The sequence below is a fragment of the Agelaius phoeniceus genome, chromosome Z (assembly GCF_051311805.1).
Source record: "Agelaius phoeniceus isolate bAgePho1 chromosome Z, bAgePho1.hap1, whole genome shotgun sequence".
NCBI lineage: Eukaryota > Metazoa > Chordata > Aves > Passeriformes > Icteridae > Agelaius > Agelaius phoeniceus.
In genome coordinates, this window is record NC_135303.1 from 3835745 (window position 1) to 3859752 (window position 24008).

At 40.1% G+C, this 24008-nt stretch overlaps 1 protein-coding gene across 1 annotated transcript in view; it reads right to left on the reverse strand.

Moving 5' to 3' along the window:
- MEGF10 (multiple EGF like domains 10) overlaps positions 1–24008 on the reverse strand; it is an 85931-nt gene that overhangs the window by 59967 nt on the left and 1956 nt on the right. The window contains exons 2-4 of the mRNA XM_054653396.2: positions 7126–7260; positions 4306–4407; positions 3506–3606 (exon numbers count right to left, since the gene is read on the reverse strand). Coding sequence (XP_054509371.2) covers positions 3506–3606; positions 4306–4407; positions 7126–7244 — 322 coding nt within the window. The 5' untranslated portion in view covers positions 7245–7260. The remainder of the gene's footprint in view (positions 1–3505; positions 3607–4305; positions 4408–7125; positions 7261–24008) is intronic.

The following is a 24008-nucleotide window of genomic DNA, read 5'->3' on the forward strand; positions in this document are numbered from 1 at the left end:
TTTAAATAATACATCACAGCTTTCCATTAGTCTTGTAACTTGACGTGAATCGCTTGTATCTTCGAAGATTCCTTCCTAGTTAGTGCTGCCTTGGGCACTGAGGCTCTCCACAAACCAAATGTGTGAAAAACCTTGCCAGCAAGCTGTGAGGCAGCAGCAGGTCACTGTAAACACGCAGTGTGAGGCCTTGCAGGAACAACCCAGGGAATGCAAACATCCCCAGCCCAAATTTCTGACCACTGAGCCTTAAATACAATGAGGCAACGCTCCACCACCTCCTCTGTGAGGCAGCTGGAGCAGAACAGAAAAACAAAGAACTTGCAAGAAACCAGACCTATCTCCTTGCCCTGCCCCTCATGCCGCGCTCTGAACATGGATCCACATTCTGGATAGACATAAAAAACCTATTCTCTGACCAAAAGAAATTATTCTTTTGGAAAGACACCTTCTGGGATGACTCTTGGCAAGTGAATCCTACAGCTGTAAGAGACAGAACATGTTTAAAAAGAATATTGCAGTGGACACGGGGATGAGAGAACCAAAATTTACCACACAGAGCTACAAAGAGGTGAGGACAACAGAAATATCACCCAGAAGAAGCTGAAAAGACATGAATAACACCAGGAACAGATAAACTACTTTCTCTTGGTTTTCCATGGAATTGTTGGGCCTGGTATTAAAGAAATGCTTATATGCAGGTGTAGGTGAAAAACTTAACATCAAGGGTCTTCTTTTTTTACTGATGAGTGTGTAGAAGCACCAAAAACTCCCTGGCAGAAATTGACATGTCTTCTTTTTTTTTGCAAGAAAAAGCTCAATTACTGTATGAAAAGCAATCTGGGTTTACTCTTGCACATTGGCCTTTACATCTTATTTGCCCTTATTTTTGTGCCTTATTGTTCTTTCAAGATCTTTTCTACACTCTTGCCTTCATTATCTGATGTTAAAAGAAAACTTGAACAAATGTATTTTTATCTTTGATGTAAGTTTATGCACGCATTTTAGGATCTGCTGCTTTTTCACGTCAAAAAGCCAGCCATAAACCAGTTAACATAAAATTGAAACAATTTGGATGTGATTATGCACATAAATTAAATGACTGCAAGGTTTAACTCGAACTTCCTCCAAATTAATTGAAACGAGCATTTGTCATGGGAAAAAATAAATTATCTATTAAACTACACTATAAACATTTTTTTTTCAAATAAATCCTTCATTTTTACACTGTATGCTAGAACATACCCCTTGTTTGATCTTTGTTTCCTGTGTTTGATGGCTATTTGCTAGGAAAGTGAGTGATATATCCAGTTATACCTTAAGATGGATGGTGCATTTTCTATTTCATGTTTTGAGGAAATTCAACAGGCATAGTTCTCCACTAAGGTTCTTAAAAATATACTACAGTGTTAGAAACTAAGTGAGGTAAATGTTCAAGCTGTCAGGAACAACCAACCTTTGCTTGTGTGTCCATCCTCAAGAAAGCCACTAGAAAATGTCTTAAAACCTTTGAAATCTTCCTTTTCAGAAACATGCTAAAAAAAAATTTTGCACTTTTTGGAAAAGTTTCTTGCCTGTACCTGATCCTAGCATTCATATGCCAAATCTCCTAGGGATTGCCACTCATAGTAGCAGACAAGTGGCAGGAAATCCTTCGGAATAAATAAGAAATTTAGTCAATCACTCAGCCTGGGGTGGAGCTGCCAGGAGTCAGCTCCTTAACAGAACTTCACAGAATTACTGTTCTGCCTTTGTATGTGCCTATAAACTGCATTTAGATTATCTCAGAAAGTGCATCAGGTCTAAACATAAGAGTAAAAACAACAGCTTGAGGTCCAGTTAACCTACTGCTCTACAGAGGTGCTGGCAATAGTGGAGACAGAGGTGAGAAATTTGTGTATTATTTATACCCTCTATGAACAGGAGTTTCATGAGGACAGCACAAAGCACATTTTTTTAGTGAATTAGTACTCACTAACAAGATATCTACACTCCTACAAACAGTCCAAGTACTGACCCCATAAAATGCTGGAATTAAAATTAAAATACACTTTCTTGTCAACCCACCTAAAGACAAAATGGCACAGATTCCTATTATTTTCGAGAAGCAGCAATGAAATTTCAATTCACGCAATGTTGAGTCACACCAAAACCATCTAACAGTGGACTTTTCTAATTTACTTTTCTAAATTGAGAAGTCAAATAAAGGAACAGACAAACAACAAAATATCAACAGCAACACAAGGATTTTAGCCTTTTAGAGGCATCTTACATCCTTCCACTAGGTAAAAAAATAATCCACCCAGCATGGAAATAAAATTGCAGTAATGGAAATGCTCCAGCTGGAGATTCTGAAGGTCTCTTTCTTCCAAGGTCAAATAAATGCAAACTCAGCTACACTGAAGGACCTGAATTTTCACATAATTTAAAGTCTAAGGCATTCCACAATCACTTCAGAAGTCAGAGCAGATATGTCCTGAGTATCATTATTAGGCATATTTTCATGTAGTAACAGAAAAAAATTAGCATGTCCAATGGTATTTTAACTTATTTAACTTTTCATGTTCTGAATATCATTGTGTTAACACAATGAATTTACTACATGTGCTATAGCTCTGTAAAAGCTGCTGTCACATAAGAGAATCACCATCACACCTGTCATCACATCACAAGTCAAACTGTAACACACTTCAAAAAATATTCTACCTAATACAACCTACTAAAAAAAATTAAATATCATCATTCACACATGCTGTATAATAACCAAATGTAGTCAGAAATTGGTTCTTGTAAGTCTAATGTGTACAAAATATTACAAAAAAAAGTTAAAATCATTGCCAATCTGCTATCAGATATATTAGTTTTCTAAAAAATATTTTGACCTTGCTTTTGCACAAGCAGAAAATGTTTTGGATCAAAGCTTTTTTGTTTTTCAAATTCCAGGACATAAAAACTGTTCTTATCAAACACCATTTTAAGACCTCCCTAGGTCTGCACAAGGACAAATGAGAGAGAGAAAGAACTGAGCCAAGGTTGCCTCCAGACTCCCCGGACACAAATTTTTCCAGATTTGGGTTAGATGAGGAGACAGAGGAATGTGCCACCCAGAAAAGGTGCTGAGACCTCCCAAGAGCTGTTACAAGCCCCTGTATGCCCAAGAGAGGTTCAGCATGAGGATCTGCTGGGGTCTGCTCCAAGGAGAAAAGTCTTCCACGTCCCTGGTGGTTTTAAACCTTGTGTTCAAAACACTGATGCTTGCACAGTGCACTTTCCACACGATCATTAGCTGGAACCACATGAAAGCTGGCTGGCCACCTAAGACACCTGAAATCCAACCATTCCTTTCACCTGCATCTGCTCAGCCCCAGCTGGCTCCAACGAGAGCTGCGAACGCATCACTGGCGAGTAACTGAGCTCCTGCAACTCTGGGAGCAGCTCTGGGCAGTCCCACCAGCACAGCGATGGAGTTTCAAAGCCAAAAATGGTGACAACGAGAAGCTGAACTTACGGACACACGCTTCCCTGCTCTCATAGAATCCAGGGCAGCACTGGGATTTGCGCCTGTACATCGTTTTCTCACCGTGTCTGTAGGCGGTGCGGTAACTGATCCTAAAGAGAGGAAGGAGTGCTGGGTCACATGCCTTGGTTCAGAAACAAGACAGGTTGTGTTCTTAGACATTTTAAAAAGCATTCAGGTGTCATAAGAAAGGAAAAGAAGTGCTCCAAGTTGTCTTGATTTATCTGTTGCTAATTTTAAGAGTCCAAGGGTTTCCCTGACATGCCTTAGGTTAATGGGTGCCAGGAAACAGGAAAAAATGGGGACTTTTTCACTTGTCATGGTTCATACCCATGGGCATATTCCTCTGAGGAAAATGCTCTTTACAGATGTCACCAGTTTTTATTCATTCAATCCTTGCTTGCTGCTTTCTGCATGCACAGGAAGTTTCCTTCAACAAATCCTTTTACTTTTCTTTCAAGCAGCATACACTCACTTCCCCCAGAACACAACACTGCAAGCAACAAGGGTTCCGTGTGATATTTCTGAACAAATACACCTTGCGGGGTCTGGAGAATTTAGTTTTTCCCAAGCTGTTTGCTTTCTGTTAGCACTCCATGGGACAGAACACCCCAACCTGCTAATAAAATTTATGTGACATTGCTTGGACAGGCATTTTCCACCTGACACAGATCACAGCAGTTAGACAGGGTTGGACACTACAGCTAAAAAATCCTACATATGATGCTTGATTTTGAGTCAAGAATCTTAAACATGTCAGCAAATTGACAATATTAGGATTTATACATCACCTGTGTCGTGTGCACTTGAACCAGTTTAGGATGTCAGTACAACTGGTGTAGTAAATCTGATCAAAAGGATGTGGATATGACTCTTGCACTGTAACTGAGTAACTGGGGAGAGACAGAAAAAAAAACGGGAGATCATCAAGCAAGTCCTTTTAGTACAGTCTCATTTAATTAGGTCTTTTACAGAATCCTGTTACAGAATGGAAAAAATATAACAAAATACTCACGTCAAAAAAAATGACACAGAAAGCTTGCAAAGAAAAATAAGCATGCAGAGAGTCATCATGTTTATACTGTGTAGCACATTTGATGAAATTCCACTACTCGACATTTAAAGAAATGTAATGTCAGCCTAACTTTTTCTAAGATGAGAACAGCTGTAACTCAAATAGGCAGCAAATGGAAGTAGTGCCTATTAGGTGTTCTATAGAAAATTTTATTAATCAACTGGATAATTGAACAACTAGTTAAGGAGACAGAAAATGAGGTTTCTTCTATTATCATTCAAAATAGAAAAAAAAAGGACTTTTTGAGAAATTTCTTGTAAAAAAACTTGATCCCTATAGGATCAAGAAAAAAAAATGGGCCTATAGGAATACACCCAGTGCACTTATATACTAAGTGAATGTTAACACAGAAATATACCTGAGAAGTAATTACTGAAAAATTACATTACAGGCATACCACCAAACAGTCTATTCAGCAATCAGAAATTAATGAATACTGAAGACCATAATTTCTTCTGCTTACTGGATAATTTTTAACAGAGAACCACCCACACCACACCCCCAGAAATACTATACGAAATCCTACTATTATTTTTTGCCAAGTTACACAATTATACAGTGTCCTAGAAACAAATCCATGCTGAGAGCTTCCAAAGCTGCCAGTAGGACAAGAGGAGCAGAGCCCTGTCTCAAAAGGGGAAAATATTGAATCATCCTAGAAAACTCTTTGAGAGGCTGTTTGTGCTGGCAGCCAGTCCTGGGTTGCGCAAGGGAGCTTGAAAATACAGGAATGCGTGGCAAGCTCCTGCAGCAGGGCTGATTCCCAGGACCAGCCAAAACACTGAACAGCTCACCCAGCTCTCCCTCTCCTCCCCTCACACCCTCTCTGAGCTCTGAGCCCTCGGTGCAGGGTGACAGCCACGGTCTCCTCATCCTGCCGTCACCATCTACGCCTAAGGGGAAGCACATCCAGAGCCGCTCACCCCTAAATGCACACACCCTGCTCCCTGTTTTCCTGCAAGAAGGGAAAGCAGGAATTAGCAGCCCTAATCCACCCAGCTGTCCCAGCCCAACAAAATATCAGTGGGATGCTGGCGCTTGCCTGAGGCTCCGTGCTCTTGCCCTGAGGCAGGGCACTCTCTACCCACCCCTTCTCACCATTTTAGCAGTGACTGAGGTCTGTTTTTTATTTAAAGCATACATCAGTGACAGGGGCAGTCAAGAGCTTCTGTCTGGGGCTTTGCCCTTTCATACTTCTGTCCCTTTGTCACCTGCTTTGGGCAGCAGCGTGAATGTTTCACTGAGTTTATTTGGAGCTCTGCTCTGGTTGTGAGCACAAGAAGGAAAAAAAGTTCATGCAACAAAGTGGGCATGCTCGCTGGATACATTTTTGGGTATATTTTTCCCTCTGCAGACTTTGATTGGCTTGTTTTGAATTATATTATGTAGTGTAAGTAGTTATATTTGGGGTTTTTTTTTCCCATTTTGCTTTCGCTATGTTGTAGCTTCCCCCAAAACCACTTCTATCTACAAAAACTGTAAACAAAGCACACACAATACAGGACAGTACCCAGTAACACTGCAGACAAATTGCTGACTACTGCAAACAGGTATTTAATATGGTGACTACTTCATACACACACAGTTGCATGAACTGCACACAGCAGCTGAGGCAGAGGTGCCAAATCCTTTACATGAAGCTGAGGTAAATTCCCAAGGAATGTTCTTATGTGCTGGGTTTGGGTTTTTTTAATAGAGAGACTTTATTAAAAAGTAAATACAAGTTTCAATTCTCTTTGTAAAGATTCAGCTATAACAATCAAAAATAAATGTACAGTGGCTCAGCAGCACTCCCCATGAGTAAACACACAACACAGTTCACATTAAGTGCAGGAAATACTGATGTCCTCAAGTGAACTGTGAAAATTAAGACCTTCTCATGGACCAGCTGATCAATTACAGGCACAACAGTTATAATGACACCAGAAGTCTTGTTTCCACTATCATAACCTTTACACAAGGAAAGAAGTTCAGCAGATGCTTGAGGCTCAGCCTCTCCCAACTCATTGTGGCTTTTTGCAATTCACATGAAATTGGATGAACAAGCAAGGCCAACTACATTGATGATGAATTTCATTTTGCATGTTATAAATTTTTGAACCTCATCAAAATAATTAAACAACAAATCTTAATTCAGATCCTGTGAGTGCTGAATAGGAAGGAATCAGCATAATCAAATTTGGCCAAATTCCAATATGGTTAATTATATTTTGCATATGTAAAACTCCTTTTCACCTAAATTGGAAAGAGCTATTTTTACTCACTCCTAGTACCTAGATGGTTGTGTAACATTGCTAGTACCACTGTAGTGGTTCTTTGCATCCTGACCCCCAAGGCAAAGATGCATTTCAGCCCACTGTTAAATAGTCTTTTACTTACCCATGAACTCACCTGCCCATGCAGTAAAATGAATTCTTTTCCCTTGTTTTTAAACTCAGCTAAAAGCCTTCAATAATTTGAAGCATGCCAAGCAAAGCAAAGCAAAATTATTACATCAGAATTTACATCACTTATTTTTCCAAAAGGAAAGCATTACCTTTCCCAGTGGCTACACACATTGGGATCTTCCAGATTCAAAGACACAGCCGAACCCATCCAGTGGTACAGGAGGAGTATGACAGGGAGGCCAAAAAGGGAGTTGAAATGAAGAACCATCTTTCCAAAGAGGTGACTGCGAGGAGAAAAAGAAATAGTACATTAGCAATACCATACAGAATTTAAAGAAGACAACAATGTTGATCCACCTATCATTAATCTAAAGGAAGGGGCGCCTCGAGGAACACACGCTGCTTTCCCAGCAGCAGCAACACCGTGCCCACTTTGGAAGGAGAGCCCAAAGGGAGCCGTTCCCCACGAGGTCAGCTGGTGGCAAGCTGCCCCTCAGAGGTGCTGCTGTCCCCTGCAGCTGCAGCCACCCAGGCTGGGAGCGCTCAGCCAGGCCCTGCCCACTCCCAGAGCCAGAGCTGAGGTCTGGAATAAAGGCTGGCACTTGCTCAAGACCACAAGAGTGGAGAGGCTCAGCTGTGACACAGCACCAGGAGCCCTGCACGTCCCCCATTTACAGGAAGGGTTTGTGCCTCGCCACGGCCAGCACAGCCTCACCCTGCTCTGCCACTGCTCCTTAAACTAGAATTCCCCAAAATTTAATTCCCCCTCCTCAGCTGGCTGTACGGTTTCCAAACAGAATAAACATTCATCAAAGGAAGCTGTTGTAGTAACAGGAAGGTCTGAAAAGATTATCCTAACACTTTTACTAAGTAAATTATTTTAATTTGCATGCTGGAAACACTCTTAATCCAACTGGCCATTAATCCACAAATGCCAGAATGAATGCTATTAACATGTAATTTATTTGTAATGACTTAAGCTACATTTCTGTTTCAGTGAACATTTGACCTTATTTCCTCACTTACACACTGATTCTAACAGATGTAACAAAAAATTAGATTCTTGGGTCTAATCTGTAGTAAATGAAAACAATTCAATGTAATAAATGAAAATAATTAGAAAATAATTTCTAATAAGTACGTTTGATTTAATAAAAATATTTTTAACAGTGTAAATTAATGCAGAAATAGCAATTTCTTACTTTAAATATTATGGAACAGAATAAAGCAAGTTATAAGTCAATCACTTTATTATATGAGAAAGAAGACCACAAGACCATGGGAAAAAAAAGAGACAAAACTTACTTTACTTAAATCTTACTTCAGAAGTCAATATAAAAAAAGCTCACAACATGAAATTATTATATTTAAGGTACTGGAGGATACAGAGATGATCCTATTTTGCTGAATTGTTCTTTAAAAATCAGGCTGCTGAAAGGTATTTCATGGTCTGTAACTATTTCTCTGCATGCAGCAAAGCAGTCAATGTGCAGTTATTTCAACAGCAGCTGTATTTTCACCTAATAATTGCAGTGAAGTTGTGATTTCATTGAAAATATTCACTCTGATTAAGCAGACTGTAAATGGTATTTTCCCTTTTTTCTTTCTTTTATTCTTGACTTCAGCAACTTTCCTTTTGCAGGATACATTTAACAAAATTTAAAATAAAAAAAAAATTTGCATGAACCCCCTAGAGTAAAACTTGATTGCATTCCAGATCTTTTGCTTAATTATTAAGGAAAATCAAAACAGAAAATCAGTACAGCTGATTAGCATTGCTGAAGTGTTGATATTAGCAATAAAAGATGTAGATGACTCATTTAACTCTTGCTGCCTATGGTTTGCACCAAGAACAACTGTTCAGAGATTCACTTTTCATACCATATATTGCTCAAATTATCTCACCCAATAAAACATGAGTATTTCAATTATCTACACGTACACAGAACCTGTAGTTTAAGTACTGAAAATGCTCATTTTGAGGAATGCCTTCCCTGTGCAAATTAGTATATACACGACACAGGAAAAAAAAAACCCAACAAATTTAAAATAATCCTTGGTGTTTCACCACCAGGACTTCCTTCCACAACAGAACACTAAAATCTTATTGTTTGTTAGTTTTTTCTACAGCATTTGAGGCAAAACCTCTCGTTGACAAAGCTGTATCTTTATTCCTATTTCAGGCAGGAACTTCAAGGCAGTACCAGTGTCTGTTCAGGTCAGACTTCTCTGTTTCCCTCAACTTTAATCCATACCCATGATTTAAAAATTTTAACAGGAAAGCAGTGTATCTCCATGAAACAACTGTAGAGTACTCTCCTAATCTCCGTCAGCTAATTAAGGAAATTTAACTCATTTTATATTTATTTTATTAAAAAAATCAGATAATCAATAACAGTCATTCTAAAAAAAAATAAACTTGATCACCCCAAGGTTTATTATAATTACTAACAAGCTCATTTTAAAATGGTGTAAAAAGTGTACAAAATATACTCCCATAAATTACAGGTACTCCCCTGAAATACATTTAAACTTGAGCAACTACATAAATTGCATTTGTCTCACTAGTAAGCTGATGCAAAATCATGTATGTGCACTATGTATGTGTAAACACAGACAGTTAACCATTAATACCCAATATCTGAGATTTTTAGGCACTTTCTCTGCCACTAGTAACTGTGTTGGCAGTTTTTATTTGGTTTGAGAGTTTTTTTCCCCCATGGAGATTTCAGGATCAAAACCAGAGAAAGAACAGATGACTAAAAAAAGAGGCAAAAAAATTATCCTTCTTTATGAGGTGAAAATTACAACATGCTCACAGAATTATTCTCTCCACCCACCCAGAGCAGAGCCACAGGCAAAGCTGAGGGTGCACAGATTTCTTGTAATAGAAGGTAAATAAATACAGGTGGAGCTGAGGGGGGCAGGGGAAGATATGATGGACACTGTGGAAGAAGTGAAGGTAGCTCAAGGCTGCAAACAAATATTTTTTGGTCAGCAAAATCAAGTGCTGCCAGAGAATTAACCAGGATTAGAACTGCATGAGCAGCAGAGAATAGTACGACACAGTGGCTAACATGACATAATGGACCCAAGACCAAGGGAAATGCTGATGCAGCTTTCCCATTACTGTTGCAAAAGCATTTTTACCATTGAAACATGAAAAATGCAGCAGGAACGGGCCATTTAGTTAGAGGACAAACTCCAGAGCAGTGAGAGTTTGTGTGGCATCTCAAAGGTTTTACAGCATTCAGTCCTGCCTTTCTGCAGTGGTAGGGCACAGGGACATCAAAATGTTTTCTGGGCTGCAAACCCATGGGCTATTCTTAATTGCACTGACATGGCATCAACCTGCATGTATAGCATGTGCTACTTCAAAAGAAATCTTCTCCTCACAGATTTCTTCAAATTTCAGACTGAATTGTAAACCACACAGTGATCTGTTCAAAGCCCCTTGCCGGTGTCCTTGCCCTCACTCTCTCCAGAGGTGCCCACACAGACTTGGTGACTGCAACTGGAAATTACAGCTCCACATGAGATAAAAGAGTTTTTTAAACCACTTTTGGGTGAAGAATTGTTTGGTCTTTCACTTCCTACAGAGTCTTTTCCACAACACTCATCGCTCCTGAAGCTCAGCTCCTCTACCAGGGACACAATTTGCTTATAAAAACATCTCTCTCACGACTGATGTCAGGCAGAGCAAAATTTGAATCTGACCTAATCTTGTCAATGATGATTAATCCCGTGTTAGCTTCTGTGAAAAAAAAAAAATCCACAACTGATTGCTTTTATCGATTACATTAGAGAATTAATGGATGAAGAGCAGAAGGCGTTTTCCCTTTGGAAATCAGTAAATCAGTTTGACACCTTGTCACATGAAATCTCACTCATAAAGCAAATACAAAATAACCTGAATTAGGAGCATTATCACACAGACCCTAGGCTGGCTGAAGATGTACAGTCACAGCACATGGAAACTGACTGGTCTTTTCCCAAATCCTCAAAACATATCACTCCAAAGGCAGCATTGATTGTCACTGTCACGGGGAGCTCAGGACAGACCAAGCTGGCAGGGCTGACAGAAAATGTGTGGGATCTGCACAGCCAGCATGAGAGTTTGCTAAAGGATAACCCAATAGTGCCCTAAACTGAAGGGCCCTAAACTTTCACACACTCTCCATGGTCAGAGATGATAAGAGCCCTTCTTGATGCAGCCTAATCAGATCTGACCCTCTTCACCTGGGCTGCTTTATTTCAAACCTCACTGTGAAACAGACTGACACATTTGTGGAGTCCAAAGATGTTGAGGATGGGCTAAGCATGGATGTGGGAAAAGCAATTCACTTAGATTGGTGTCTGAAGAATAAACAAATCAAAGGCTGAGTGAGCTGGAACAAGTCTCTTTGATGGAGACAGATATGCTGCTACTTTTTTCAAGTTATGCTGCAAAGAAAAATAAATCAGTAATCAGTGACCATTCTTCTTTGGTTATTAGATTAGGTCATTTTTATTTTTCAGTCTCTCTTTAATTATCAGAGGCTTCTAAGAAAATGAGGTTTATGTAATCACAGTGTTTGTCTGTGTGTTCTGGCCTCGTGCCCAATAACTTGTAAATGTATTGGTCACTTAAACAGGAAGCAAGAGAGTGAAAGAAGTCCTGAATTGTGGAGTTCCAGAGAATCCAGAGATAATGCACAAGTCTGGAGGAGACCAGGCTTTATTTGCCCCTGAGTGATGCAATTACAGTTTTGAAAGCTACAGCATCACAGTCCTTTATTTCATGGTAATGCTATAATTTCACAGAATGAATCTCTCTACCATTCCTAGTAAATATAAATGCAACAATATATTACCTGATCTTAAATAACAGAGAGCAGCCTTCAAACTATTTTAAAACTGGAAACTGGAGTAAATTTTTGAGTTAAACTTCTTTTTCCTTCTTAAACATTTTCTGGTAGAAACCTGGAGAGGTTGGGAGCTGCCACACTGCACATTGTTTTGTAAGCATCAAACAACCTCTTGCATTGCAATTACAAGCACAGAATGAATTAGGATAATTGCAAACATGGGAGGAAACAGGAAACTTTACCACCCAGCAAACATGTGGATTTGCACTAGTAAAGCCACACAGTTCCAGATGCAGTGGGTGGCTGGATAGCATGGATCATGCTGCAGCACAGACCCAAAAGCATGGGAATGTTGCAACAAGGTCCTCAAGCACTCTGTCCTTCCCTGCAGAACACTCAGCAGCATCTTTTACAAGACCTGTTCTTACTGCAAAAGATCGTGAGAGTTTCTTCTAGGAACTGTCCTCTTGAAAAGCAAGATTGTCCTTGGCCTGCTGACTTCACTTGCTGCCATTCAGTGAGAGTTTGTGAAGCTGCTAAGCTGGCAGGGGCCATATATCCACTTACCAGTCCTCTCCTCCCTCAAATTAGCATTAAAAGGGCAGGAAAGGACAGTTCAGTGCAAGTCAAGTCTGCACAAGGCTTGGTAAAGGCACGGTAAAGACAGATGCCAGCATGCCAGATACTTTGCAGATGGACTCATTATTATTCCTCAGAGGAAGGCTGCCAAACATCACAAACATGGGGTCACTTCACTGTAGCTGTCACTGTCTGATAAATTAGGGCCCTTTCACTTGAAAGTATTTCCCTTTTTTCCAGGCAGACAAGTACAGGTGTTGAACCATTAAGGTTACCTATAGACCATGGTATTGTATGTTTAAAGATTACTTCCACAGGCAGCCAGCAGGATGACTTGTTGACAAAAATCTTTTGACTAAATACACTGCTTTTTTTTTTTTTTTCCCACCCAAATGAAAATTTACCAAATAAAGACAGTTAAAACTGTGTAGAATCCAAACCAAAGTTTCTGAAAAGCACACTTTGAGAAGATGAAACAGCACCTTGAACATAAATTCTGATTTGCTTGTTTGACACAAGACATTTCAGGTGAAACATGAAAAACTGTGTCAGGTCCATGCACAGATGGCACCTCTCAGCCCTAGGCATCTTTCCCAGGGTGGATGCTGGGAGTTAAAAGTTCTCAGCAAAAAAAGGCAAATAACATAATTTAATAGACTCTGTACACTATAGGCTTGAGACAAATATCATATCCTCCTCTGCTTCCCCCTCCTTCTTTTTTTAAATCAATATATTTTAAAATGTTTTTTTTTTTTTTTTTTCAAAAAATGTATTCCTTACTGAAACATCTCTTTATTTTAACCCCAAGTCTATTTTAACAGTACAGGGCTAGAAAACTATAGAATTAAGTGAAAATGGTTAAATGCATGTCTTAAAGGAGAATTATTTCTGAAAGAAGCTATTACTACCATGTACGAGAGCTTTATTACTGAGTTACCCAACAAAGATATCTGAGTCAAACTTTTGTCATAGTCCCTCAGCCATACAGCATATAGATTTCTGACAATTTTTTTTTTTTTCCTAATGCAAATAATAAAAAAAGGACATTGCACTCATGGATGTAACTGTGAAAACCTTGTGGTTGCTGACAAGTTGCCTGGGACAATCCTGTGGTTGCCTAAATACACCAATGCCCCGGTTCCACCGCTGTGGAAATTATCATTCATGGTTTTACCCTCTCTTGAACAAAGTTTCTGTGACCCCTCTTTTCCTATTACCAGCCTTCCAGACACCGTGTCACTTCCACTTTATTGCCAGGATATAAAAGAGCACAGTCAAAGGACTCAGATAATTACTTAAGCTTCCTATGCAATTTAGGATCAATTTCAAATGTTCCCACCTTCCTTTAAAAGTCTTCTGCTTTCCAGCCCTCTTCAAAGACAGCCTCTGTTTCCTTCCCTCCCCCATGACATGCACTTTCTGTTTTTCCATACACATTTTCACCATACATTAGATTCCTCCCTTTCCTAGACACAGCCTCTCTTATCACTGACAAAATTCTTCAGTCTGCAGCCTTTCTTGTCACAGCCTTTCACTGGACCCTCTCATTATGAAAATCAGACATCTGAACTCCTGCGTTTGTTTACAACTTCTGGATGCTAAGAAGATGCTATAGTTTGTGGAAAAAAAAAAATTGCTGGCAACTCTGCTTCAGTACGTTTGCCCTTGTTAATCATCCAGTGAAATGCCATTTTGCATGTAATGCCCAGCAGAAAACAAAGTTCTCTTTCCAGCTAGATCCTGTTTTCATGATTTACACCAAGCATTACACTTCTGTAAATCTTTACCACAGCTTAAAAACTTCATGTTTCAAATGATGTGCTTAAAAAAAACCAAAATTAATTAATTCTGATACCATTTCCCCCTAACAGCTTCTGAAACATTTCAATGCATTACGGATCAGTTTTTCCACCTCCAGCAATCAAAGCATCTGTGATTCACTGCACAAAACCTCACATGCCACCACAACCACCACCCTACAAAGAAAATTCAAAACATTTTAGCAGAAGAATGGGGAAGGCAAAAGCATTTCCTTTGACAGTTCATTCACTCAGTTCCATCTTTTATTTTGGTGATTTGCAGAGGTTGGAATGGATGTAGTGCTCCTGCACTCAAAGGGGAAAATGGAAGAACATAATTCAAAACTGAAAGTGACTGGTTAATTCTAGCTTTTTAACAAACCCACAATTAAAGGGATAAATCCTATCTTTAAGTCTTGAAGAACTTCTGTCTTGAAGAACTTTCACAGGGATTACAACAAAACCTCAAGAGGCCTACAGAGTGAGTAATATGCAAAGTATGTGGTTTTCATGGTAAACTGGCTTAAACACATTACATCCTCTGTAAACATCAATACAAATTTAAAACATGTTTGCAGTTGTCTAATTCTAGTACCTAATACTAGTACTCCCTGTGTGCCAGCAGAAGAAAAAATATTTCCTGGGGAGAAATTCAACTTTGCCAGGTGCCAGTGGTGTCTGCAAGTTTTCTGCACACTGAGGATATATAAACATGCAGGTTTAGATGTAGAATGTAAAAAAAGACAAAGAATGTACACAGGCACAAACTGGTTCAATACACCCCTAGAGTACCAGCTGCAGCTTTAGGACAAGATGCTGTGCTTCAGTGAATAAACAAAACCTCCAAGAAATAAAACTGCTACCAACACTTGTGGCAGGCATTAAAAAAGCAGATTCTTTCTAGGAATGAGCAAGTAAACAACTTTGTAATTTTATGCCTTTCACACTATCAGAGTAATTTCATATCAAAGCTTCCTGTTGTGATTTATATCAGTATCAGTCTTCTCTAACCATAAATTTTAGAGCACCTCAAACCATTAAATTCTTTAATTAAGTTTGTATAATGATGAATCAGAGGCCTTTTTAGAAAGAGTGCCCAATACATCAGTAGAAGAAACTGATGATGGCAAATGCCTTCAAAGCTCCAACAATCAGAAGACAACTTTTTCAGGTTGCAATTAATACTGTTCATCAAGAAAATTTCTCTTACTTTAATATGTTAATTTACCTGCATTACACAGATTATCTGAAATCTTTTTAAGTGCCTGCTGCTGATTTCAGTTGAGGGCAGTGTAATTTGAACCCAGAAAAATCAAGACCGTGTTCTTATCAACTTGAACACAAGGCCCTAAATCCCACAAAATATCATCCTTCAGGACACATGTTGACTTCTTTAAGCCTGTACCTCTGCAGTGTGCAAAAGGACAGCAGCAGCACAAGCACATATCTGTCATAGAAAAATGGTCTGTCCATATCATTGTCAGACAAAGCACCTTTCGTAACAAGGCACCCTATTCAGAGATCTAATTTTTGCAGACATTTGTATGCCAAATTAAAAAAAAAAAACAAAAAAAAAACCAACTCTATGATGCTGGGTTTAATGAGGTACTCTGTTATTCTCTGTAATAAAAATTAAGCGAGAGAGACAGAATTCTTCAGCTTAATTGCCACATCTGTTATTAGGCACTTTACTTTGATTGACTGCAGTGTATGTGTCAGAGACTGTGCCAGAAAACAGGGAAACTTTGTAAAGTAGACTTATAACTTATAGCCCAACTGGCACTAGCAGCATCTCTGTTACAGCTTCTGCTGCCTCTCAGTTAAAACTACAGGAACGTTGGCCTTGGTTCAGTCATTCATTAACAATTAAACTAAGTGTTGCAAATTGTGCCTCCTTTTTTCTTCCTTTCTTAAAGATAAATTAAAAGAAGTCCCCATTTTCAGAAGGAAGAGCAGTGGTTACCTCAATGTGTGAATGTGTCGTCTCTCATTAATGGATGAGAGGAAGCCAGAATTTGGAAATTGCACCCTGTGAAATTTCACATGCAGTGGTGCATCTGCTGCCTTACCTTGCCAGCAGATGAGAAAAGGGCTGAGGGGACAGTGACAAACAGCACAGCATTTGCAAAGGGACTGGACCATCACAGTGAGGGAAGAGCAAAAATGGAATGGACACTCTCCTCTGATCTGCATGGAAACTTGGGATGAAACCTGAGCTCAGGAACTGTCTTTCTCTGAAATCCACAGATCATGATACCAGGTGAAAATCCCACCTACCTTGAACTGGCCAATAACTGATTTTATGACCAGCTGATTTTCTTTTGGCTCTAGAACCCAAACTCTTAGCACCTACTGTCCTGACATAGCAAAATGACACTTTCTCCCTCAGCTAACTTCTTCTTTCCAATTTCACACAGGCTTTCTACCAAGAGCACAGAAATGTATGTTGCTATTGTAAGCATGAAGACAGACAGGCCAGCTGCAGTATTGCTGAAAACTACTTTTCATCCACTTCACCCAATAAGGAGCAAGGGATTATTTGACCTTCTCTTACCAATTTTCTCTGCTGCTTCAGAGAGTGCAAAGAAAGGTAAAAGTACGTGTGGAAGAGCAACAAGAACTACACCAATACCCACTGCATCCACTCCTGAAAGGCAGAAGGATGGTTCTGTGCTGGAAGCTGAAGCAAAGCTGTCCACCATGGGCTGGGCAAGCAATGGGCACTCAGCCTGACCCAACCTGTCAGCTGCCCACTGAACTAATCCATGTGTAAATCTGTCCTCTCTCTGGAGGGCAGACTGGGATACTGATTCTCCCCCTCCAGGAGAGCAAGTGACTGTTTTTTTGGAAGGAGTCTGCCCCAATGGGTGAGACAAGCCAGGGCAGATGCTCTTTGTCACTGTTTGAAGGTTTTTGTTGCACTCTCAGCAGTTCAAGGCTGCTCCATGCCACACGGGGGTCCAGAAAGTTTCCACAATGGCACTCTACTTTGAGATCTCTTTTCTTTTGCAAATGTCTGTTTTTCCTCAACCTAGTGAATACAGCAAAAAATAGCACTCACTTAAGCACATTTATTTGAGATACACATTATGTAATAATCTCACATACAGTATTTTAATTGACATAATTCCCTATAAGATCTACAACACTTCTTCCAACACTAGCCTTTTATTCTTGAGGCCACACTGTACATGGAAAGTATTCAGCTCCAGTCTGTCTAAGTTTTAATCTTGTTTCACAAAACAAGTCAACAGCAGGGCTGAAACAGAAACAGAATTTAGGTCTGTTGGTCTCCATTTTCAACCCATGCCCGGGATCCATGCCTCCAGTTTGATATCCTGCCATGATGGCAATGACATGAGCATCGTGCTGATGGTACTAACTGGGTGTAGCAAATCATGAAATACAGACTTCTGGGTCCTAAACATTTACAAAGGAACCACCACCGCACCCAATGTCACAACTGAGAGAATTTCTTTACAGATTTGGGTCATCTCTGAAGAGGCCAATAATTCCCTCTCGTCAGTCTGGTTTTTTGCTTGTTTTTCCCTCTGGTTTTCTTGCTGGAAACAGCAGTGAAGAAAAAACACACACATATAAGCCTAAGAGAAAACATCAGTGTACTAAAGCTTTGCTATTTCCCTGAAGATAGGCCATGAAACACAAAGCAGGGTAATTTTCAAAAGTCAATGTAGAGACTCCCACAAGAGAAGAAGATAAAAGTTTAAAGTGTGTATCTAGAAGGCAGGCTCCAGAAACATCACTCAGTGGCACTGGACATTTTTGGAGTGACTGCAATGGATTTCTCCTTAATTGCCAAAAACCTCCTCGTGCAGACCAAGAGGCAGCAGCAGCAACGTCAGGGTTTCTTCACAACTTGTCTCATTGCTAGATGAGAAAGGGCATTTCCTCCCTGCATCCCCACACAACTTCAGCAAACAAGCCAAACAAAAATCTCTTTTCTGAAGTTGATACACTGTCAAAATACACACAGAAAGTTTGGCAATCTGCAAAAGCACAAAAAAAAAAAAAAAAAATCTTCTCCTGCACATTAGTGGTGCAGACCAGAACCCCAAACCACTGCATCCTTTGAGGTTCACTTACCATGAATGCATATCCTGGCTGTCATTATTCATACATAATGCAAATTGGCATGAACTAGTGTTCAGCAAGAAAGAATGTTGCATTTCTAAAAAGTGCATTAAAGTTGCAGAAGAACAATATTGTTCCAGAGATGAGATTAAGTCTCACAGCTCCCTGAAATGGGTTATGCAGATTGAAAAATCTACTGACAAGCAGTGGGGATACTTAAAACAAGGAAGCTTTTCTCTTGCTGTGTTTTTGTTTTACTCTCTCAACAACTACTCACCCTATCTTCTTATTCAATAATTAAAAATACAGACTTTTGAGGGTTCAGAGTATAAACAGGTTCCCTTGAAGTAGTGATTTTTTCCTTCAGGACCATCTTCTCTTTTAAAGAACCTGCAATGTGCAGTGCCTTTAATCCAAACCAACCCCAAAGCACAGAGAGCAAGCACCCTATGCACTCTCAGCAGAGTCCATCACAGTGATGGCAGTTCCACTTTTTTCTAAAAGAAAACTTAATTATCTATTAAATGAGGCCAGTTGTTCTGGCTTTGGTATATTTGGATGACACAGATGTGTGTGTCTTCACAGATCCTAAGATGCACAAACAATGGGTCTGGCATCATGAACTCCACCTCAGCGACTCTGATCTCACTTGAGTCACTCCTGGCTTACTCAATGCAAGTAAGAAAACTGGACTCTCAGCTTCTCTACAGTTACACCTTTTATTTTGAAAGAAATTAAACTAGGTAAAATAATTTAAAAAAAGAATAAAACAACCTAAACAGAAGTGACATTCTTTGCAGACTGATCAAATCTTCATGAACTCTACCCCTCAATTTAAAATACATATTTCAATCTCATTGGCAGGTACCCTTCAGAAACAGTTGTTATCTGCAACATCAGTCTGGGGAGGGGGGGGAAAAAAAAAAAAAGGACGAAGGACAAAAAAAAAAAAAAAAAAAAAAAGATTAAAAGATCAAGTTACTCTTCACTTCCAAACAAGCCCGGCCACAGCTGTACATCAGCTTCCGAGCAACTGCTCTACAAACACACAACAGGGCTTCTGTCTTCCCACAGGGTTTGCTCGGGTCACCCGCATGTGGCGCGGATTAAAAAGGCAGGAAAGCTCCATTACGGAGCGAGCAGAGCCACGAGTTAAACGGGGGAGCCGCTGGTAAAGATCCTGTCCAGGGCTCCCTCCCGAGGGGGCTCCCCCAGATCCGGAGGAGCCCACACACAGCTCTGGAAAAAAGGGCCCCAAATCATCGTTCTGCCTTCATAGTTTCGCTGTCTAAGCAGGAGGAGGTGGGGAGGGAAGGAGACCAGAGAGTTAAGTGGGGTTTTCACAGGCAAGAGGATATGAAAGAGGCAGCCTCGGGTTTTTGGTGGTGACAGAGTGATAGATTCAGGCAGCCTGTGCAGATTGTGAAATTTTTCTTATGGTAGGAAAACAGTAAAGAGGAAAGTGACATACAGCAGTAGTCAGGGAGTAAGGCCAAACCTCTCTGCAGGGTGTGATCACCACTAACTCCGGCCATCATCAGGTGCCGCCTCCCATCTGATGGATGTGCTGGAGAAGTCAATCCATCCCTCAAAGTTGCAAAGGCAAACCAGCTGTTTTTAAACAAATACTTTTCTAATTGAAGAGCTCTCCACTCCAGCTGCTGTATCCTATTTACTCAGTAGACTTCCAGCCCTGCTGCCTTTGGGACCAAGACTGCCACAGCTCACAACTCATCAGGGTCATTTCTTCATGTATCAAGTGCTCTTGAACCCTTTGAAGAGGGTTTATAAGACACCAAACAGATGCTTCCCACAAACACACATAGTCATTATTTGTGCTTGAGTTCCAGTGATCCTGAGATACGTGTATTGACAGACCAATGCGGTCTAAAATTTTGTAAACACTTCAGAGGAAATTAAAACTCAGCTACAGATGCCCAAAAGCACACAGAAGGAAGCAATGGAGGAAAGAAGCAAAGGAAGTGGAAGATCCACTTGGCCTGTTGGCATACTCCATCTGATTCCCACTCCGTCTGCTCTCAATGCTATGTTACATGTTTTTTGCTGATTCCTGACAGCAGCTTCCAAAAAAACATAAACAAACCAATTATGTCATTTTGTACTTAAAACTCAACCAGGCCTTGGCGGGCACACACACAAACACACATGTTCTTTTCTATTTTTTTTTTTTTAATTTATTTTTTTCTTAACACGCAAGTGCTTCCAGTGTGTTCACATTCTCAGGGTGATCAAGCTTGGTCTGACTATTGGCTTTTGGAGGATCTGATGCCAGTCAGCCGTGCATAATGGTCTCTTTGTCTCACTGTCACATGAGCAGCATTGTGTTACAATCATTGTCACTCCGGGCTCAAACTGCAAGGCATGCTTTCGCACAAAACACTCACTTTGGGGGCTCCTTTTGGCAGAGCCCTGCCATCGAAACTCTTTTGCTGCTCTTTAGTTAATCAGCCCAGCAACGCTGAAACTTTAAAAGTCAGGATTCAAAAGCTCTCATCCAAATCAACCGATTATGAAGCTTCTCTATGGGCCACATGAAGAGCGGGGCAAGTAATGTAACATAGCCATCATTTATTTACATCACTTTGAATCACTTTTCCTAAGCCCTATGACAGCAGAGAATTGTGCTCCAAATAAAAGTGGGGGATGGGAAAAAAAAAATCACAAGTCCAAGTTCTCTCCACCTTGAATATTTGTCTGCAAGATAAAATCAAAACATTTTCACAGGACAAAGACAAGTAACTTGCCAGGTGACAATGTTATTTTACTACTTGCTCTGTAAATCTTTTAAATACACCAAGAACACCCAACCCTTTCCCCTGCCAACAAAATATTCTGAAAAATATATAGAGAAGACTTCTGTATAGAAGAAACTTCAAAAGTTGCTTTAAACATGCTGAACTCATTGAAACCCTGTACGGATGTCTCTGTTTTCATTAATGAAAAGTAGTCTCATAGGGCTGAGACCAAACCATATTAAGAAAAACATCCTCCTGCCCATACTGTCTCTTGAATAATTTTGTACTGGAAACTTTTGTCTTGTACTACTCTTGAAATACAGCACTACTCAGTCTGAAGGGGACTTACAGGACCTACCTCTGAAGAAACAGGCACTGTGTGGGAAGAATTCATGACATAATGCCTGTGATGTGCAGGAAACTTCGGGAAGCAGTGGCTTCTTCCCAAAAGGAATGGGGCAAACAGCAAACTAGCAGCTCACGTACCACCTCCTGTCCAGTTCATTCTTCTTTCCTTTGCAGTCCATCAAAGTAATGTTAACTTCTGAGCCCTGCTTTGGTGTTCCACCCTGGTACTGCTCATAAACATGCCCTAAACACATATTACCCTCCTCTGGATAATTTTTCTTTATTAAGCAGCCTGAGCCAGCCTTCTTCCTTCTCCACACCCTCCACTGCTGCTTTGAGCAGACCCTTCCAGATGAGCACTGCCCCAGAGAAACACCACCACAATGGTTCAGGGCCACCCTGACCCTTGCCTGGACAATTCTACCCAGACCACAAACCCCTGCTGGTCCCCTCTCGTCCAGCCTGACAAAGTCATCCTCTGCATCATCCTAAGGTCATGACTTCTCTGAGATGTCCCCTTGCCTTTCAAGGTCCTTGACCATGCCCAGCATTCCCAGTACTTTACAAGATGCTGGCCCTTTGTTTGGTGAGGCCTTGGTTCTAGCCATCATTGGCAATATATCGGCATTACAGAGAAATAGCTCTTCGCTGTCTTTTATTTGAAGACTCTCATCTAAAAAAGAGCTATTATTAATTCCTTTAAATGTAGGAATTTCTGTTGACTTTTGATGAAAAATAGCATGACTTTAGCTTGACACCTGTCTTCATTATTTCATTGTTCCTCTTGCCTTTTGTCTTGGATGTAGACTATAAAAGGAAAGATATTTTTTTGCTATTGTTCTTGCGCTGTTGTGCATCTCCTGTGGCTGCAGTGGTGGACACTAGAGCCATACAAGCTGCAGCTCTTTGTGCCAGTGATCCTAAGTCTAAAATGACACACCGATACGAAGTCTTTACGTTTCTTTGAAAAAATAATTTTGCACACACTTGCACCTCTGCGTGTTCAACAAAAATTATCTGGTAGACTGAGAAGGGTGTTCTTTTACAGCAACAGAAAAATTATTACATTTCTCTCCTGAGGTCACACAGCAAGTCAATGTCAAAGTCAAAATTATGTTTTCTGCTGTATGTTTTCATTGTCTTGCACATCAAAAGAGCTCAGAATTGGTATCTCACTGCTGACTATAGGCTAATTTCTTTGACAATCAGATACAAAACACTGATAAAACTGGAAGAGATGGCTGTCCACATTTTAATATAAACTTAACGTGTACATCCAAAGGCATGAACCACAAATCCTTCCACAGGCAAAACATCAATTACAGACCAGACAGTTTGAATGGGTTAATTAACATGAATGCTGACACAATCAATAAAGCTATTCCAGTAAAGCAAATCCCAGCCCAGAATATTTCTCCTAGTTTTCTGACAGATGGCTTTAGATGATACATACTCTTTTCACAAGTAAAAAAAACAAAAAAAAAAACCAAAAAAACCCAACATTTGGAATATCAAGACACAGATTTTTCTCACAGATGAAAAAATACTGCACTTATATCTACGTTTATGCTATGCTGACTGGAGCATATGAAGTCAGTACTAATTACTGACAAACTAATCTGTTAGTATTAAAAATCAGGATCAAATTCCTGGCAGTGAGTCAGTAACATAACTACTACATACTGAAATCTGATTCCACTGGCATCATTCATCAAGGAAGACACCACTTAACAGGAGTAAGGATGTAAGAACTTTGTCATTTCACTACACCATTCCTGTCTATACCTAAAGAAACACTACTCATCTACACTGTGTTCCATTAAAATAATTTTTTTTTAAAAATAGGATCACATCCATCTTACAGTACTATCTACATAACTTTGGGTTTTTTAAAGCAACACATCTTTGGTTAGACTAAAACTGTGGCATGTACACAAAGAAGCTGGTTTTTAACTTCCTCAAAAGCCACTTGCTCTCCCTAACAAGAAATTAAAATGCCTAGACAAGAAAAAGCAACATACAGAAACCATGCAAAACTCCTGCCAAGTAATCTGAATATAAATTCAAGGGATCCTTACCAGCTGCAGTCAAAAGCCCACTCCAAACTCTGCTAGATGTTAATCAAACTTAAGTATGGTAATGCACAGTTCCTGTGTTCTTTGCATAGATGAATTAATTGCTTTTGTTAACTGCACTTGCTTCATTATGGGGGGGGTGAGTGTACCCGTACAGCTGAACAGCTGATTGTGGAAAACATGGTTATGCAAGTCACCAAAGGACTGTTCACTTGGTTAAACCCTTCTGCTCACCTCAGGATAGCTCATTTAACACTGAAACCCCTGGACAGGTCCTCCAGGTGCCCACTCCCACCCTACCACTCGCATTCAAAATGACGGCATTAGCTATCCCAGTTTTAAGGAGACATCTCAATGGTGAAATTTATATACAAAGGGCTAAGGCATCTTCCCCTAATGCAAGGGTAGTACAGTTTCCATCTGCGGGGACTGAAACCTGGCGTACACAGCCCTGCCCTCGGAGAGCTGTGCCACCTCTGGACCATTTTACCACCTGATACACCAGAAAAGGGGAACTCTATTTCCAGGGAAAGACA